Source organism: Elgaria multicarinata, chromosome 8 (genome assembly GCF_023053635.1).
Source record: "Elgaria multicarinata webbii isolate HBS135686 ecotype San Diego chromosome 8, rElgMul1.1.pri, whole genome shotgun sequence".
NCBI classification, from domain to species: Eukaryota; Metazoa; Chordata; class Lepidosauria; order Squamata; family Anguidae; genus Elgaria; species Elgaria multicarinata.
Window position 1 is genome coordinate 90,180,515 of NC_086178.1, and position 18,763 is coordinate 90,199,277.

Sequence of the window (18,763 nt, forward strand, 5' to 3'; positions counted from 1 at the left end):
CAATGGGTTTCCTTTTATTCTCCGGGCTCCCCGGGCAAACACATGAATGTAAAGACAATTATTTCCTTGGCTGTCTCTGTTTTGGGCACATCCGTGTTCTTCCCACATCACCCTCACTGCCCGGCTATTCTGGTGAATACGGCCACAAACATCGCGGCTATCACAAACTGTTCGGTAGAGCCTATAGCCCGCACAATTAGGGAGATTCCAGCAGGGGACGCTGCGCAATTATCAGGTGACGGAATCAGTGTGCGCCGGCGCCTTCCACCGCCGCCGCCGCCACCACCATGGAATCCAACAGGGACGAGGCGGAGCGTTGTATTGCTATCGCGGTGGCCGCCATCAAGGCCAACCAGATTGAAAAAGCGCGTCGTTTCTTGGAGAAGGCGCAGCGCCTCTACCCGTCTCAGCGGGTCCGCGGTGAGCGGGACTCGGGGAGGGGGGAGGCCCGGAGCGGCCGGGGCCTACGGCGGCCGGCCTGACCTCTCACCTGTACTGCGCGTGCGTGCGAGCTGTGGCGGCGCGGGGCACCATGGGGCTTGAAGTCCCCCGTTGGTCTGTTGCGGAGGGGCAATACGGGCTGTGAGACGAGCCTTCGAGGAAGTCTTCTTTGCGGGAACGGGGAATAATGGAAGCCCTGGCTGAGAAAGCTGGCTCTGTGTTCTGGACGAGAGGAGTGAGGTGGTAGCCCTCGCCCAGCTGAGTTCGGAGACTACAACTCCCAGAAGCCATTGCGCCTTGTATGATGGGGCAACATCACATCTAGGGGTATAGAAATACCCCCCCAATCTCTCCCCCCCCCCGGAACAGAGGTTCCCTTCGACCACCCTGTGGAGATTCCCCCTCACTCCGTTGCCTTCTCATATCCGACATATTGAGGCTTTTCTCCCCCAATATTTATGATTTGCTTTATATTTTCTATAGGCCTTGTTTTGGGGCTTTGACTCAACTTATCGTGCCTCCCCATCCCTTCCCTAAAACCACTTTTTCACCCTTGCACCAGTGGTAGTTGCTTGCCTTTAGCACCACGGTTTTAAGCACCCTCCCGCAAGTTACTCACTTCCTCGATTTAAAATGACTGGCCACCCTCCATACAGTAGGGTGAAATCTACATCCATCCATCACAGTGGTTAAATGGAGCCTTTTCATTCGGGGACACCCTATTTCCTGAACACAAGGTGTTGGGGATGGACATCAGGGGTGGGCTACTGCCTTCATGCCCTGCTTGTGGGCTTCACAGAGATAGCTTACTGGGCACTGTTGGAAACAGGATGCTGGGTTATATGGATCCTTGGTTCAATCCAGGCAGGTTGATTCTTATGTTCCGAAGTTGTCACACATATCCCCACACAGTGTTTGCCCGCAATTGCCTAGTCTTTACCATCATTGCCCCTTTATTACCAAGCAACTTGTCTAGCTTTCCCCAGCATGGCCTCTGCCTTGTGGTTATTTGCCTCAGCTTCCCTTTCCCATTGTTGTTGCCATCAGTGCTGCTATTTTTGCCCCTCCTTATAATCTTTCTGTTTTCTTGGGGTAAAATCTAACTTGAGTCCTACTTAGAGTAAACCCATTGAATTTAAGTTAGTCATGCTTAATGTAAATCCCATTTCTTTCAATGGGTCTACTCTAAGTAGGACTTAGGCTGGATTTTCCCCTTTGTCACAGCACAGAACCACCCTACTACACCATTCAGAAATGCATAGTCCCTGCTCCAAACTCTTTCCTCCCTCTCTGCCCTTCCCAATCACCTGATGCCCCACTCCTGTGGCACACTTTTCTTGAGTAGGTGGAGAAGCAAAAGAAATGCTGTCTAGTGTCATGGAATTAGGGATGCCACCTTTTCTATCTTTCTAAGTTGTAGAGACAGGTGCAACATTTCCTATGTAAGCTAGATCTGTTGAACTTTTATTTGCCATATAGTTGCTAAAAACACACACCCTCTTGTAGAAGAAAAGGTTGCAATCTATGCAGAGCTGCTAATTTATACGGCTCTTGTGAACTGATGTTGTGAACTTTAGAACTCAAAAGTGTTGCTAGCATAGCCTCAAGTGTGCTGTTACTGCTTTTTCACATATCTTTGACCTTAGCTCTCAGACTGAGTAACAAAGCTTTCCACTATAAAGTGAAGAAAATGCATGTAAACAACTCTGATTAACAGCTTTGATAGGGTGCGTGGGAATATCAGGAAGCCTTTTAAGAACCTCAGTCAGGAAAGATGGTAATACAAGTACCTACAGAATAGGGCTGCACTGAATGTTCATATGTGAACATTATTTTGGGGTGAAAGAAGTTGTTTGCGGGACGGGGAGGGGGACTGTCCCCAAATCAGTTCATTTTATTTATTTTAAACCATGGCTGCTGCTTCCTACAAACTAATCCCTGCTAGTTCTACTGTGCTTCCTGCTTTCACTTTGAGTGGGCAAACTCTTTCTCCCTTCTTGCTGCCCTGCTTTTCCTCAGTTAATCATCAGCTGGTGAAAATCTGTCATGAAAAACAACAACCCTCCACCCTTCAGCTTAGCCTTGCATATGAATACTTGAATTCTTGGGTAATGATTGTACATTCACAGAGTTTGCCATATGTTACTTGTGGTGTATACAAACTGGGAAGACGTGGCCAACTTCAGTTTCCCATGTGTATTGTGTGTATGCATATGAGAATCCCGATTTGTGTATCTTGGGTAAAATATAGAAAACCGGGACTCGAAGTGTCTCTTTTATAAGAAATCTCGAAATGTCCAAATTAATATAGCCTAATGTTAAGGCTTCCCAAATGATGATTCTTATGATGAATTGTATATCCGAGGATATGCATATGAGAATCTACATGTGATGAGAGATATGGCAGTCCACATGTAGGCTTTCCTTCTAGGAATTTTACGATGTTCTGTGAGGCGCTGCCCCCTAACAAAAGGCAGTATCCCATTGAAATCTCTGATTTTAGCCGAAGTGTCTTGGACAGCCATCCCCATCCTGGTGCCCTTCAGATGTAAGATCATAAGAGCTATGGTGGATCAGACAAAGTGTCTGTCTAGTCCAGCATTATGTTCACACAGTGGTCAACCAGCTGCATGTAGGACATGAATGCAATAGCACCATTCCGCTCATGTTCTCCAGCAACTAGTATATAGAGGCACACTGCCTCTAGAAAGGTAAGAAGCTGCCTCACACTGAGTCAGAATATTGGTCCATCTAGCCTAGGATTGTCAGCAGTGAACTAGCAGCAGTGGCTGTCCAGCATTTAGGCATGGCTTCTTCCAGCCCTTCCAGGAGATGCCAAGGATCAAACCTGCATGCAAAACAAGTGCTCTACCACTGAGCTTCTCATACGGAAGATAGTATATAGCCATCCTGACTAGTAGCCATTGATTACTTTATCCTCCCAAGCTAGTAAGGACATTGGTTGGCTATGCTGGCTGGGAATGATGGGGGTTGTGGTCCAAAACATATGGGGTGTACTAGGTTGGAGGGGAAAGGGTAGTCTTGGAAGTCCTAAGCAATTGAACGTCGTCGTGTTTTTCTGCTTGGCAGTCTGTATACTTTATTTCTTTGTTTTTGGCATGCCTTCACAACATTTTTAAAAACTTTGTTTTGTTAGTTTATTCTTCCCTAACTGAAGATGACTCAGTAGGACAGAAAAGAAACCCAATGAAATTAAGGCTTTAATGAAGTGTCCTTTAAGTGTTTTATTATCTAAAGGTATAATTATATATCTTGTTCTAATGAAGAAAACCAGTGTTGAAATCTCTGATAGGGCGGGAAAGAACTTGCAGTGCGGAGAGCTGTAAGTCCTTCCATGGCTTGCAAAACACCTGCTTAACTTATTTTTCAATTGTGAATTGCCTCTTTAGGGTGGGTAATCCCTCACAGTGTGCGTCACATTCCTCCTCAGAACTACCCCTGTGAAGTAGGTACTTTTTAGCCCTATTGCAAATGGAGGAGTCAGCCAAAAAGGAAATGCCACCAAGTGAATGGCTGATCTGGGATTTAAACTTGGGGGTAGCGAGGGCATGTCCACAATGTCACTGACTACAAAGGCTCTCTTGTAAATGCTGATCAAGCAAATGGCTAGAATCCACCCTTTGTTATGTAGCACATTGCAACCTATGTTAGATCCCATTTAAAACTTATTTGCACTTGTCTAGACTTATAAAGGGATCCTTCTTTACTAGCCAAAGTTAAAGCATATAGCAGTACAGCCACAGTACAGTACAATCAGCAGGTGAAATGTTTCACTGCATGGCGATAAACCTTATCACCCGGTTATTTTGCATATCAAGCTGCTGTTGAAGGCACAGCGACAGGGGCTAGTTCAATAGTTGGCAACCCTAGCTACTTCCATTGGGAAGAGTTGTTAGATCAAGCCCTTTGTTCATTCCTTCCCCCAGTGGGAGTCTGAATACAGGAATTGGTGTGGGGTTTTTTTTGCTATGGCCTCCTTTGGACTCAGGGATTTGAGAAAGCTGCATCAGAGATAGCTGTGCTGTTATCCTTGTCAGGCTTTGAGTGCAATGCTGTCTCTTCGTTTGCTTTTACAGGGATGGCATCTCTTAAGGAAGGAGAGGGCCAGGAAAAACCAAATGTAGATCAACATGGAGGCAGCAGGTCTCCCCCTCCGTGTGTGTGTGTGTGTGTGTGTGTGTGTGTGTGTGTGTGTGACCTCTGCTGTGAACAACAGACAGTCAACTACCCACATAGCTCTGCTACTTTTCCTTTTAGCTTGAAAGGCTCCTACCCTTTAAGTCAGGGGTGGGGGAGAGAACAAGCACTTAGCTCATGCCATTCAGTTACCATCTGTGGGCAATCACTATCCACCATAAGTAAGCAGAAAATTGTATGATTGTTGTAAAAGGCTGGAAACCTTAGAAATACACAGCACTTTAATTCTGGCAGAACAGAGAACTAACAAAGTTTTAGCTATATGGTGCCCACAGAGTCATAACTCATTGGTAGATCTTCAAGGGATTCAGATACTTACAATGTTTTAACTAGCACGGTCAAATCTACGCAATGCTTTCTAATTGACCTGTGGGTCCAATAGTACATCCTCAGTCTGTGCTCCCAAACAAAGCACAGTCTTGCCAAGAAAAATAGATCCTGGTTAGCCTATCTGCCCAATATTGTACTTGGAGAGAACCTTATTTGCATAGAAGTTTCATTATTTGGTCTGAGCGGCATCAGCGTAAGATATTGGCTATTGAATTATCTGCTTAACAACGTATACATATGCCTCTCTAGTTATCTTTAGAAGTTCTTTCAATAGGTTATCTCCTGTTTTCTTACAATAAGTTCTCTCCCTACTCAAAGTTTCTTTTCTTTCCTTTTGGACTAATTTTTAGATTTTCAATGCCAACACACATTTGAGTGTTGAAACTTCAGAAGTGTTGATAGGTAGATGCGGCAAGGCAAGCTTAGGAATGAGGTGGCCCATCGACTCTGGGAATTATCTTCCCCCTCCTCTCCCCGAAATGGTTTTACTTAGATGTTTTGACTTGTACAACATAATTGATGTTTAACATGAGCTCTTCTGATTGTCTGGATATTTTGCAAAAGTGAGTAAGACATCTTTTACAAACACATCAGACTGTATTGCTAGCTGCTCACTAATTTGAATTCTTACTTTGAACTTTTCCTTTACATAAACCAAAAAAGGGGCGGTTGTTCATTCATTGGGGTTTGGGGTCGTTGTTTTTGTCCCCCTATTCTCTGGTCACCTGCAGTGTCTTCCCCTGCTCTCGCTCTCTCATGTGGAAATTGTACATAATGTTAACTTGTTGTCTTATCTAATCACAGATGTGTTTGCTTTGGAGGCAAGATCATCAAAAGTGGAAAAGCTCTGTTCAAGGCTGACAGTACAAAACTTTCAGCAGTAGCATACATTGAAGATCACTCTATACATTATTGCTTAAATTATTCTTTAGTACAATAGCCAGGATGGTTAAAGGAAAGATTTCTTTCTCTCTCCCACCGCATGCTTTCAAGACATATATCTCTATATAATGTGCTAATTTAGCGCTTATGCATATAGAAAGAGAGGATATTGCTGATTGTCCCTGAATGAATCCAGTGCAAAAGTATGATGTAGTGTCTAAATTTATAAATGTACAACTAGTTAGGGCACAATACTATGTGTTGTACCCTTGATAGTTGTAAGCCTCCAAATGCAGAGGCAAACCTTTGCCTCCCTGTCCTCTTGCCCTGCATTTTTCTCTAGATGGACATTTTTGCCCATTTAGCTGGGGCACTTTGGATGGGTGGGGGGAAGGAAGCTGGAGAGGCCTCAGGATGGATCGTATCCTGGCCTCTCCTCCCCTCCCTGTCCACTGAAACACCCATGATCATGCTTTTGATCATGTAAGGCAGCCTTTCCAAATCTTTGGCCATGGTAGCTGGGAATTATGGGGAGTTGTCGGAAAACACATCTCAAGGGCACCAGGGGAAGGCAACTTGGTGTATGTAAAGCAGCTTGATCACAGAGTAGACAATGAATTTTTTTAAAAAATAATCAGATTTTTACTTAAGAACACACATTCATTTCAGGGATGATCCAGCCAAGAATCAAGACTTGTAGGTCACCATTGGATTGGATCCAAACTTAGCCATACTTAGGGTAGCCCTGTTTAAATCAACAGCACTTTAATTAGTCTTGACTAACTTAGGTCCTGTTGTTTTCAGTGGGTACAGTTTAAGTCTGGATCCAGCTCATTGATTTTAACGGGAAAGTTATGCTTAGCTCTTTTCCAGTGAAGTTTATGGAGTAAATTGACATTCCATTCCACTAACCACTCTGGGGAACTAACTATAGGAAGAAGTATATTTTGGTGCATCAGTTCACTGCGTTTGGCATGAAAATTTGATGCTTGCGGAGGATATGGAATGGATGCAACCGATGACTACAAACTGTGGAATCATCTCCCTGATGAGGCTCGCCTGGAGCCAACACTGTTATCTTTCAGGCACCAGGTCAAGACTTTTTCCTTCTCCCAGGCAGTTAACAGCTTTTAACAACGCTAAGTTTGTTTTTTAACGGACCCCAGAACTGTTGTTTTTTAAATGGATACTCTTGTTTTTATGTTTCTGGTGGTTTTTAAATTTTGTATACTTTTTAACGTTTACTGTTTTAACTTTTGTGAACCGCCCAGAGAGCTTCGGCTGCGAGGCGGTATATAAATGTAATAAATAAAATAAAATAAAGTTCGCAGACGGAGTTGCTGGTCATTTAGCAGCCTTAAAAGTTTTACTTTTGCTGAATCCCATTGTTGGCTGTTGAGCTTATATTTGAGCAAAAATCACAGTTTTGTCAGGCAAATAATGTTTTGCTTGTGGCTGATTTGAGTGTACCTGCTGGTGGGTAAAAAAATCCCAGCAGTCTCTTGTTGGGAAGTCCCAAGCGATGCTGTTGAACACAGGAATAGGCTTTCGGTTGTGATTGGGTTGTATTTACTAAGGTGTCTGAGAGTATCTTTTGTCATGTCTAACTGCATCATCTGTGCATCAAAAGGGGAATATAAAACACAACAAAATCAACGCAGAACTCAAAAGAAATGCCTTGCTACTTGCAAGCAGTGCAGAGAGCAGTGCTGCAGAGAGGTCACCCTGTGCAAAGCTGGTGAACTCCCCTGGTTCCTACTGGAAGGGCAGAGCTTGCTTGGGAAAGTGGGGGTGGGGGCCTTAAGTGTTCCATAGGGGTGTGCATGGACCCCCCGATCCTCTTTGCGCCCAATCTGCAAATTGCGGATCGGGCCCGCCCCGCCTCGATCCGCCTAGGGGCCGCTCCGCTCTGCTGCGGAGCTCCAGCTCCGAATCGGAGCTCCGCAGTGGTGGGGAGTGGTGCCAGGTAAGGCCCTCCTCCCCCTTACCTGTGTCCGTCCCGGCCCATCCCAGCTTCACTAGAGCCCGTGGCTCAACCAGGAACTATAGGCCCCTATTGCTGCCTAGTCTTCCTGTTTGAGTCCTCAGGCTCAGTTGAAGCAGCCGCGGGACCACGGACGGATGCAGGTAAGACCCCCCCCTCCCCCTTACCTGGCTCTGCCGCCGTCGCCGCATGGGCGACAGCGGCAGGGCCAAGTAACCCCCCCTTACCTTTTTTGCGGAGCTCCGGATCGAGGCGAAGGATCCGCCTTCACCTCGATCTGCTCCGCGGCTCCCCCGATCCTCTTCGCCTCTGCCTTAAGAGGAGGCGAAGCCCCCCGATCCGCTCCTGCTTCTCCAGTCCAAGGAGAAGCGGAGCACATCCCCAGTGCTCCACCCCTTTTCAGCCTGGAAACCCTGTGATGTCGCCAGGGCCGGGCAAAGCTGGTAGTAGGGCCGGGCCAGACGGGAAATGTAGGCCCTATTTCAAACTGCTCATTAAGTATTTTTTAATCAGTTCTAAATACAAATGAACTAGAACGATATATAAAAATGGTAATGGCAAGCACTTTTATTCAAGATGTATGTAAGACATCACTTCTTCACATTCACAAATGCTTTACGCACTTTTCTGTGGGCAAATTCATCGTCAACAAGAGAAAAATCAAGCAACTTTGCCCAGGGGGACTCGGAATAGGCGCCCTCGAAATCGTAGGCCCATGCCAACCGGCCCCACTGGGCCCCCCTCTGCCCACCTCTGGATGTCGCTGGATAGAATGGGTGCAACCATAGCTTAGTTGGAGGGGTTAAAACTTAGTGGTGGAGCTCATGCTTCGCTGGAGAATGTCCCCGCTGGAAAGACTTCCGTCAAAGGCCCTGAAATGCCGTCACTTCTCAGAGCAGACAATACCGAGCCAGATGGGCTCATAAGGAATGACCAGACCAGGGATGGGGAAAGTGTGGTTGGACTGTAACCTCTATCATCCTTCACCATTGGAGATGCCAACTAGACCTGATGCGAGTCGCGGTCCAACAACATCTGGGCCACATGTTCGGCATCCCTTGACAAGACCAGGCCTTAAACCTTGCCCACTCAGTGCCTGGCTTCTGCTGCATCTTCGGGAAGGAACAAACTTCTTCAGTGGTTGTTTTTAGGGGTTCCCTTTGAATTTGGAGTTTTGTAAGAAAGTGAAGGCTGCAGTGAAAGCTGGATTTGGGGAGCCTTTGTACTTTTGATATTCCTGCTCTTTCCAGAAGTAGATCTGAGTTACTCTGTACGACCTTTGTGAAATTTGAGAGATGATGGCTGTTGCGATCTTATGTGCCTTATGTTGGAATGAGGAGTAGTTAATATTTCCAATTCCACTCGCAGTATTCCTTCCCATGTAAAGGAATATCATCAAGTGGGATTGGAAAGAATAACTTTTCTTTACTTCTGCCACCTCCCCTCCCCACCCCCTCCAGAAGCAATGCCAGATTTTGTTTGCACATGACACTTCAATTTGTGGAGTATTTGTTTGTTTTATTGAATGAATCAATATTTATTACGGTCTTAGACCAGCAGAGTTTATTTTATTTAATTAGATACCCATTGGTACATAACAAGAGGTATCCATGCTCTTAATGGAAAACATTAATATTTTTCTCTGTGGCTTGTCATAGCCATAATTATCCAGGAGCTGTAAATTTTTCAACCCCAGTTTTTAGAAAACCAACCAAATTAGAAGTAATTCAAGGAGATGTTTTCTTAGGACAAGCGACAGTACAAAAAAAACAAAACAAAAAAAACCTACTATGTATAATGAGCCAGCTTGTGAGTTGTGATGCTTTCTTGGTTTTAATGTATTGTTTTAATTACTTTATGTGTATAGCTTTGATCATTGAAAGCTATCTTGTGTTTAAGAAGGATATAAATGAGTAAATATTCTGCATCATTAACCTCATTTGGGGCTCTAACACAAGCAAGAGTTATCCTGTTGTGTCATCAACCTATCCTTCCGCTTTGGGTCTCCAAACCATTTGCAGGGAATCTTCAGCTCTACCCATAACATTGTTTGCATTTTCACTTATTCATAAAAAAGAAATGTGGGTAATGCAAGAGCCCCTGGTTATAATGGGGCTCTTTCTCTAACTTTTATCTTGCTTCTTACCCTCTCGTTGAAACTGAACCCATAGACAAACCCAAAGCTTAAGTGATGATTGATTTGTTGGCACGAAGCTATTAGTCAAGTAATTATTTGTATTAAATGGTGTTCTGGATATATCCAGATATAAGAGTAGATACCTCAGCCAGCTCTAGTTTCTCGGTATTGAAGTTTTGTGGGAAAGGACCAGAAAAGGGGAGACGGGTGGGGAGCAGGAAATATGAGAACATTTGGTAGCAACTGCGAAAGAAATGGAAGTTTTGGAAGAGGGCGAACCAATTTGACTCAACGCTGTGTTTTCTTCCTTGTAGTGCTACTTGACTCCCTCACCAAGAGTGAACAGTCATCGAATGGCCATTCCCAGACCAAGGAATCCACAAACCCCAACCGTAGAAAAATGAGTGGCGACTTCACTTCAGCCAATGGAGAGGCAGGTGGGGATATCAGTAAAGGTTACACTCAGGATCAGGTAGATGCAGTTAAGAGGTAAGTGCTTCATTCCAGTTTTGACTGTCTGTCAGGTAGCCCTAGGTTATTGTCACAGAGTAATTTTTCAGTCACAGTTGGAGGTAGGAGGGAAGCTCAGTCCCAGCTCCAGGTTTTTGTGGGACCTTGGGCAAGGCACCCTCACTGGTCCACCTCCTTCAGTGAGTCCATCTTCTCACTGCCATTGTGACCAGCTGCTCTTGTTCCTCGTCCTCTTTCTCCTCATTGCAACCACTTGCTTGATTGACAGGCAGTGAGCCAGGGAGCAAGTAGGCCGGGGCGCCTATTGTGCATCCACCTCACCACTGCCATTGTCTGGGCCAGAGCAAGAGGCAAGTGAACAAGTAGGTTGCGGTGGTGAAGAAAAGGGGACTCTTGTCGGTGGGCCGCAGCTGGTGAGAACCTGTCATAGGCACCACCACAAGGTGGCTGCTGTGAGGGCCTGCCTAGTCCCAGAAGATAAACTGACTTGCACAAGAGACAGGGTACAAGGCAGATGTTGAGTCAGAGCCATGTTTGAACTCACAGAGCACAGCCCATTTCACAGAAGGAAAACTAGTGACGGTCAGAGCCCCGTGCCCCACAATAACACACACGCACACATACGTACATAAACACACACACACACACACACACACACACACACAGGCAAACTAGCCTCCCCAAACACACACAGGCAAAATTGCATCCCCTCCAAATCACATACAGCCAAAACTAAGCACTGCCCCCAACAAACACACACACAGGCAAAACCACAAACAGACACGCCGTAAAGCAACCTCCCGCCAAAGCACACAAACCCACAACTACCCACTCCAACCATGCGCTCAGGCAGAATGCACACAAACCCCAGGCAACCCCCCCCCAGTTGCTGCTCCCCACCCCCCAGGCTGGTCCCCGTTTTCCTCCAGCCACCCCAAACTGTACCTACCCCAGCCCTCAAAGTTTATCAGGCAGTGTGGCAGGGTTGCTTTTCTTTCCGTTCTTAAAAAAAAAGTTTTAGCTGTCCAGCTCACGAGCCAGACATGCTGGAAAGCAGAGCTCAGGCTTCCAGCTCTCCCTCTTTCCTTTCCAAAGAATGCTCTGAGCACACATGGGCTTCCATGGACATACTGGGGAAAGGCAAAGAAGAGGCTGTGGCTGTGGGAGGCCGGTGGAACTACTTTCCTGGTGCCCAAGGCAATTTTTTTTAAAATTAAGAAATAATTAGACTGGGGAGGGGAGGGGGACTCGGTGGGCACTTTGGGGGTGTCAGCGGGGTTGTGGCACCCATGGGCACCCTGTTACCAACATGAGATCTATGGCAATGTAGCCACGGGGAGCAACATCTATGGTGAAGCCCATGTGCCTCATCAGGACAGTTGAACCCAGCAGGGCTGCACTGGCTGAAGTCCCTGCAATTCCACCAGTGAAGAGTATTGTTTTATTTTTTTACCATTAGTTTATGTTGCTTTCAAACTTCATACTTCTCCACCTGGCTGAATACGATGTGAATAATGCATGCAGTCACTAAAATACAGCACATTAAAGTGAGAACTATAACACAAGGCAATAATAATAATAATAACAACAACAACTACTCACCTCTCCCATTTTTATCGAGGTGGGGAACAGCAGTAAATATAAAATACATAAAACTGAATTAAAACATAATATACATTGTTAAAACATCCTAAAAACATTCTAAAAACATCTTAAATAGAATAGAAATACAGACCCGTAACAGCAGCATAATATTCCCAATAAAGACTAAATAAATAATAAATTATTATTTAAAATTATTAAATAATTATTAATAATTATTAATTTAATAATTATTAAATTATTATTTATATTTTATTTAAAGAATAAATAATATTCCTGCGGGGGAGGGAATCATTTCTCTAAACGTTTTCCAGAGCCTAACAGTCTTTGCTGGCTTCTTAAACACCAATACAAAGTAAGCCTGCTGAATTTTTCTGAGGAAGGAGATCCATAACAAAGGTGCTACCACTGAAAAGGCCCTGACAACCTGCCATCAAATTACACAGAAGTTGGAATAGGGTTCTTTTGATGACCGTAGCACCTGGGCAGGAACATAGGAGAGGAGAGGACGCACAAAGAAGGGCACCACATTCCCTGTAGGAGAGCCCTTATCTTTGGGACTCCTTGCTCACCTTGATCTATCTAAGATGGCTCGTTTATCAACCTCACAATTAGGATTTAAGTAACCTTGGATCTAAAGGTTAGATCTCTGTGGTTTTTAACTCTGTCACTAGGGTGCAGAGGCGGGTGAGCCTCCAAGGTGAACCCAAGCAAGAGACATTTGTCTCAAGATGCTGGGGGTTTATTAATAAAAATCCTGATAATAAAAAGCCCCCAAAGCTTTTTACTAATAAAACCTGTCCAGCATCCTGAGACAAGTGCCTCTTGTTTGGTATCACTGTTATGGGGACTAATTATTTCTCCTGCATTTGGGGAGGCACTGGGCGCGTTTTGTTTCTTACACTTGAACTCCACTATTCCTCCAGCGAATGCACAGGGGCTTACATATGATTCACAGATGGATTTAGGCAGTGCTCAGAGACAAACCTTTAGAATTGCATTGTGTGCCTTCACACTTCAGCTGTAATCCTGTATTGCAGTTGCCTGGGCGTAAGTCCCATTGAAAACAATGAGCTTTCTTCTAAGTGGACGTGAATTGGATTGCAATTGCGCTGTAAGACTAGTTGTACTGGTTTTCTTATAAATTAAAACCCGAAGCTTTTATTGTTTTCATCCCATTCGGTCTGGTTTGAATTCGAGAAGAAGATCGCTTCTTTATAGGAGATGTTATTCTTAAGTGTCGATCTGGGTTTTGAAGCTGACTGCTAATGATGGGTGGTGGATAAAGTGTGGTCAAGGCTATTCCTGGATTCTTTCCTGTGGTGTAATGCAGGCTTGTGTCACTTGGTGGCAACGTTTTCATTGGGTTGAACCAGATCTTTAAGGGCTGGTTCTCTAGATTGCTGGCAGAAGGGACTTTGGTGGGGCTACATACCCGTCAGCATGTGATGTACTGACATTTCATATATCCCACTGTGGCACAGGCAGAAAGAGAACAGAAATCCTGGGATCCCTGCACACGGAGGGACAGAATCTTCTCGGAGGTTATAGTTCAGGGCTAAAGCCTAAGCTTTGCACGCAGAAACTCCCAGGTTCAGTCTCTGGTTTCTCCATATAAAAATCAAAATCAAAGAGCAGGTGATGAGAGAAGCCTCTGCCCAAGGTCCTGGAGAGTCGCTGGCCGTCAGAGTAGACGGTACCCGGATTTGGTGGACCAAATGCTCTGAGTCGGTCTAAAGGCAGTTTCCGATTACATGCAGAGCTTACTTACTTCCCACCAGGTTATTTGTGGTTTTAGAGCCGGGCTTTTGAATTCCAAGCCATGGATTGTTGAGCAGTAGCTACAGTGCGTATAACATGCTTGCCCTCTGGCCCTGAGCTCCGCATTGTGCTCTCGCATCAGCAGGCTTCCTCATTCGTTAGAGCATAGCGGGCAGACTTCCGGCACAAGCAAACGGGCAGGCAGCTCTCCTTATCCCATTGCGATGAATAGGAAAGCCTTTAAGGGTGCGGCATGGGTGCAGTAAAGCACTTGCGCCCATAGAAATCAGCGGACTCTGTTTTCAGAGGCACCCGGACCCTAACGCGGAAATAATTTAGGAGACTTCTGCCTGCTCTGCCAGTTCTTAGTTGGCCGCGCAGCTTGAGAATTTTTTCTTTAAGGCTAAAAGGGACAGAAGCAGGGCTACTGTTGGGGAGGGTCCCTGGCTCAGTGGTAGAAGCTTTGCTTTGCACTCAGAAGGCCTCCGGTTCAATCCCCGGCACCTACAGGTAGGGTTAGCAAGGAACCTTGCCTGAAATCTGGGAGAGCCGCTGCCAGTCAGTGTCGATCATACTGGACTAGATGGACCAAGGGTCTGACTCAGTACAAGGCAGCTTCCTGTGTTTCTACGGTGCTCCATTGCTGTGGCAGCACCAGAGGTGGGTGCAGTTAGGCACCCAACTTACCTCACAGGGTTGTTGTTGTGAGGATAAAATGGAGAGGTGGAGGAGGATGTACACCGCCTTGGGTTCATTGGAGGGGGGGGAAAGGTGGGATCTCCCCTACGAGGGAAGGTTACATCAACTGGGATTGTTTAGCTTGGAAAAAAGGAGGCTAAGGGGAGACATGATAGAGATGTACAAAATTATGCAAGGTATGGAGAATGTGGATGGGGAGACATTTTTCTCCCTCTCTCAAAATACTAGAACCCGGGGTCATCCCATGAAGCTGATTGGTGGGAGATCCAGCACAAATAAGAGGAAGCTCTTCTTCACACAGCGCATAGTTAAATTATGGAACTCACTACCACAAGATGTAGTGATGGCCACCAATCTGGATGGCTTTAAAAGAGGGTTGGATAAATCCTGGAGGCAAAGGCTCTCAATGGCTACTAGCCCTGATGGTTGCGTGCTGTCTCCAGTATTCGAGGCAGTAAGCCTGTGCGCACCAGTTGCTGGGGAACATGGGTGGGAGGGCGCTGTTGCACCATGTCCTGCTTGTTCATCCCTAGCCGACGGCTGGTTGCCCCCTGTGTGAACAGAGTGCTGGACTAGAGGGACCCTTGGCCTGATCCAGCATCAGGGCACTTCTTATGTTCTTATGATAAAAATGCCATCATCATCATCATCATCATCATCATCATCATCATGAGCGCAGGCAGCAGAATGCCGGGAGAGCGCAGTTGTCTTCTGAATCATTGCTGTAAAGGCCATATTCCCCAGAGTGGTTTCTGTGGATGGAGCCCACGGATGCTGCAGCTGGGAGAGTGAGAGAGACTTTTCTCCCAGCCACAGAAGTTTACCTGTGCAGCAAAAGAAGTTTACCTGTGCAGTCCCCTTGCAGAGACACAGGGGACATAGGACCGTTTCTAGCCCTGGTGGCTTCTTCCCTGGTGGGCTGATTTTGAAGGGGAAATCAGGGCTGGCTGGATTAGCGCCCCAGTCCACAGACCTTTTCATGCGCAGCACTGCCTGCCAAAGAAATGGCTGCCAGTGAGGAGAGACGTTTTAGCAGTGGCGGTGCTGGTAGTTCAAAACATTTGCGGAACACGGCTTCTAGCCCGTAAAACTCGGCCAGTGCTGAGCCAGCTGCACCCACAGCTCTGTTTCTCTCTCTTCTACCCTTAAAGGGGTAGTAGCACTTGAAGGCTAAAAGAGAGAAGGACAAGTGCAGTTGGCAGCTTAGGACTTGCAAGCGGGTTGTTGCTGCTGCTGCTTGCTGAAGGTGAGTAGCGAATTGTTACGCTGGCCATCTGGACCTCTGACGGGAAGTAAAACATTGAATTGATGGCCCGGTTAATGACAAAGTATTGATAAATACTTTTGAAACCATTAAGGTAGTAAAACTATGGGGAAGTATTAGTGTGAGTTTTAATTTCGGGCAGAGGTGGGGTGGGTGGGAAGGGAAAGTTAAGCGTCCTGCACGTAGAATATCTTCCATTAACTGCTTTTCTCTGTTTGTCTTTACCACTTTTAGGGTGAAACAATGTAAAGATTATTACGAAATTCTGGGTGTGAGCAGAGATGCCTCTGATGAAGACTTGAAAAAGGCATACAGGAAATTAGCGCTGAAATTTCACCCAGATAAGAACCATGCGCCGGGTGCTACGGAGGCCTTTAAAGGTAAAGTGTAGCTTTTGTTTCATGAGCCAATTTATCATACTGTGAATGATTTGAAGGGCCATGGGCTGCATAGGAGCCACTTTTGGCTTCTGTAAACAACCTACAAGCCCCATGTTCTATGTTGTTAGGGTGACATCCAAATCCAAACATTTATAGTTATTTGTGAGTTAAATGAGTCAAAGTTAACCTAAGAACCAAGCGTAGGTTAACTTTGGGTTTAAGACATGAACAACCCAACGGGTCTGGGTTCAGACATTATGCCAACAACCTATGAATGAGCCAATCATAGGTTGTTGTTTAAAAGCAGAAGTGGTACGCACATGGGAGACAGCACGCCCACCCTTTCCCACTCGTGCATGACAACCCAGGTTTGTTTAAACCATGGGTTGTCATTATGTACAAACCAGGTTATTGACTGCAATCCTAAACACACTTACTTACTAGGGTGTAAGCCCCATTGAACATATTTTTTGCCCAGAAATAATGTGTAGGATTCTACTGCAAATCTCATGATTTCAGTAGGAGAGAGTTAAAATTTTGCCCACATTTTACGAGTTTCTTACTATTACAAATCATAATTGGAAAGCATCATGGGGTTGGGTTCAAACATTATTTAAAATTGCACATTTCTATTTTTATTTATAAACTCAGCAAAATATAGTTCAAATTAGAAAAAGAAAGTCACTGCAATTTTCAGAATTGAGCTTAACCAGTATAACAGAGTTATTGTTGGAGTAAAACAATGAAGGATGTGTTACCTGGAAAATGGTCAGTTTTTCAAAGTTAAGTTTCTGACAAAATGCAGCAGTAAACGCTGCAGTGGGATCTAGTCCATTTTGGGTCCTAAATCTAGGCCCGTTTCAACTGACAGTAAAAAGGTCTAAGGACATATGTGTTCGGATTAGATTAAAACTGCACTTGTCTAAACACCCAAGTCTCTTCTGGCATTATACCTTCCTTCCATAGTGCGTTCAGAGTGGCAAAAAGCAGGTTTCTTCACCTGCAGACTTTATATTGTCATATTTACTAAAGGCTTTACCCAGAGCTGCATGTCACAATGATGGGGCGTGAAGCAAGATAGCACTTTGTTCTCCTTAACAGGGCCATCTTCCAGAAGGTTATCTTTCCCCAGCCTGTTTCAGTGCTCTCTTTATCCTTCCTATGTTAGCACCCACATGCCCACTGAAGTTCTTCACTTTGACTTTGGAGAGTGGAAAGAGACATGCAATTTTTCAAGCAATGTCTTGGTTAGTAATTTTCTTTCCCTTGACATCACTTGATGCATTAATGTTCCATTACCCAGCGACACCTGATAATTTTTGCTTTCAGATCTTGTTTTAAATATATTTTTCTTCTTTCTTGGAGTAAGCTTATAAGAACACAAGTTTTGCTTTGCTGGATCATAACTTAGAACCACTGATAGTTCTATCTTCAATAAACTTGACTACCAATGTTAAGAATATGGGCAATTTTGTAAAGTTTGTAAATCAGATAACTTTAAGGCCTAATTGCTTTAAGAACATAAGCATAACCCATTCTGATGGCCTGGGCTTTCACATTGGGGAACCCTCTTTCCAGTAAAAGCGTAACCCTTACTGAAAGGTAGACCAAATTAAAAAGTCTTACAGCTTACAGATGTGAAATCAGATGTGAAATGAGTACAGTTTGTTCAAATATATATTTTGGATACACAGTTGTTCTTTGGTTTTAAAGATAACTAAAAGTTCTTCCTTCGTAGGTATCTAGTCCTTTGGCTTTTCCCACTTTGTTTGTTTGCAAATTTTGTGCCTATAACACATTGCAAAGTCACTCTTCTAGTCAGATTTCATTATAAAGCTGTGGGGTTGTCAGTGTTGTGTCTACGACGTAGCCATAAACGTGTCAATCAGTCCTAAACATCTGAGAACTACGGAGAGGAACATGGAGTCAAGGACAGTTTCCTGTAATGAGAGAGAATGAAATTGAGAAATAAAAGACGTCAGATAGAAGAAAAAAGAAATGCAATTTGTACAAGTGAGTAATGACACTGCAACCAAAGTGGAGCAAAGGTGGTTACAGGGAGATGAGCTGAGAACAGCGATGGACCTCGTTTTTGTATTTTTCTGTAACGACAGGATCACTTAAGGTGGCCGTCATACCCATGGGACTTGGAGAACTTTTACTCACCATTTCTTTACCTGAATTGTGCCACACTTTTTGGAATAAATTTGGCTCAGTAATGCTCTTCTGTTTGTTTGTATTTCCTGCTATTAAAATACCTCTGCCAGCATGAAGGCATTTTTCTAAAGTAGTTGTTAAGTAACTCGTCACGACTGGACCAAGTTGGTGGCTCAGCAGAAATGTAACACTTCCGGGATCGTGTGCAGAAGGAAGGGAAGAAGAGGGAAGCGAGAGAAAAGTTATCTGCAAAAGGCCAGAATGTGGAACTAAAATAAAATATAAAGGGTTGGAGACAACCTAAGTTAGTCACATTGAAATCAATGGAAACATTTTTGCCATGACTAACTTCGGTCCCATTGGTTTCAATGGGATGGTTGGCTCCAACCCAAGAGCAATGGACTAGAAAGAACTTTTCTAGTGAACACAGTACTTGT

At 44.8% G+C, this 18,763-nt stretch overlaps 1 protein-coding gene across 2 annotated transcripts in view; it reads left to right on the forward strand.

Annotated features, from left to right (window-relative positions):
* The first annotated feature begins 245 nt into the window (after positions 1–245).
* Positions 246–18,763, forward strand: part of DNAJB12 (DnaJ heat shock protein family (Hsp40) member B12) — a 39,760-nt gene continuing 21,242 nt past the window's right edge. For both annotated transcript variants that reach the window (XM_063132985.1, XM_063132986.1), the window contains exons 1-3: positions 246–420; positions 10,307–10,481; positions 16,024–16,169. In XM_063132985.1, coding sequence (XP_062989055.1) covers positions 288–420; positions 10,307–10,481; positions 16,024–16,169 — 454 coding nt within the window. In that variant the 5' untranslated portion in view covers positions 246–287. The remainder of the gene's footprint in view (positions 421–10,306; positions 10,482–16,023; positions 16,170–18,763) is intronic.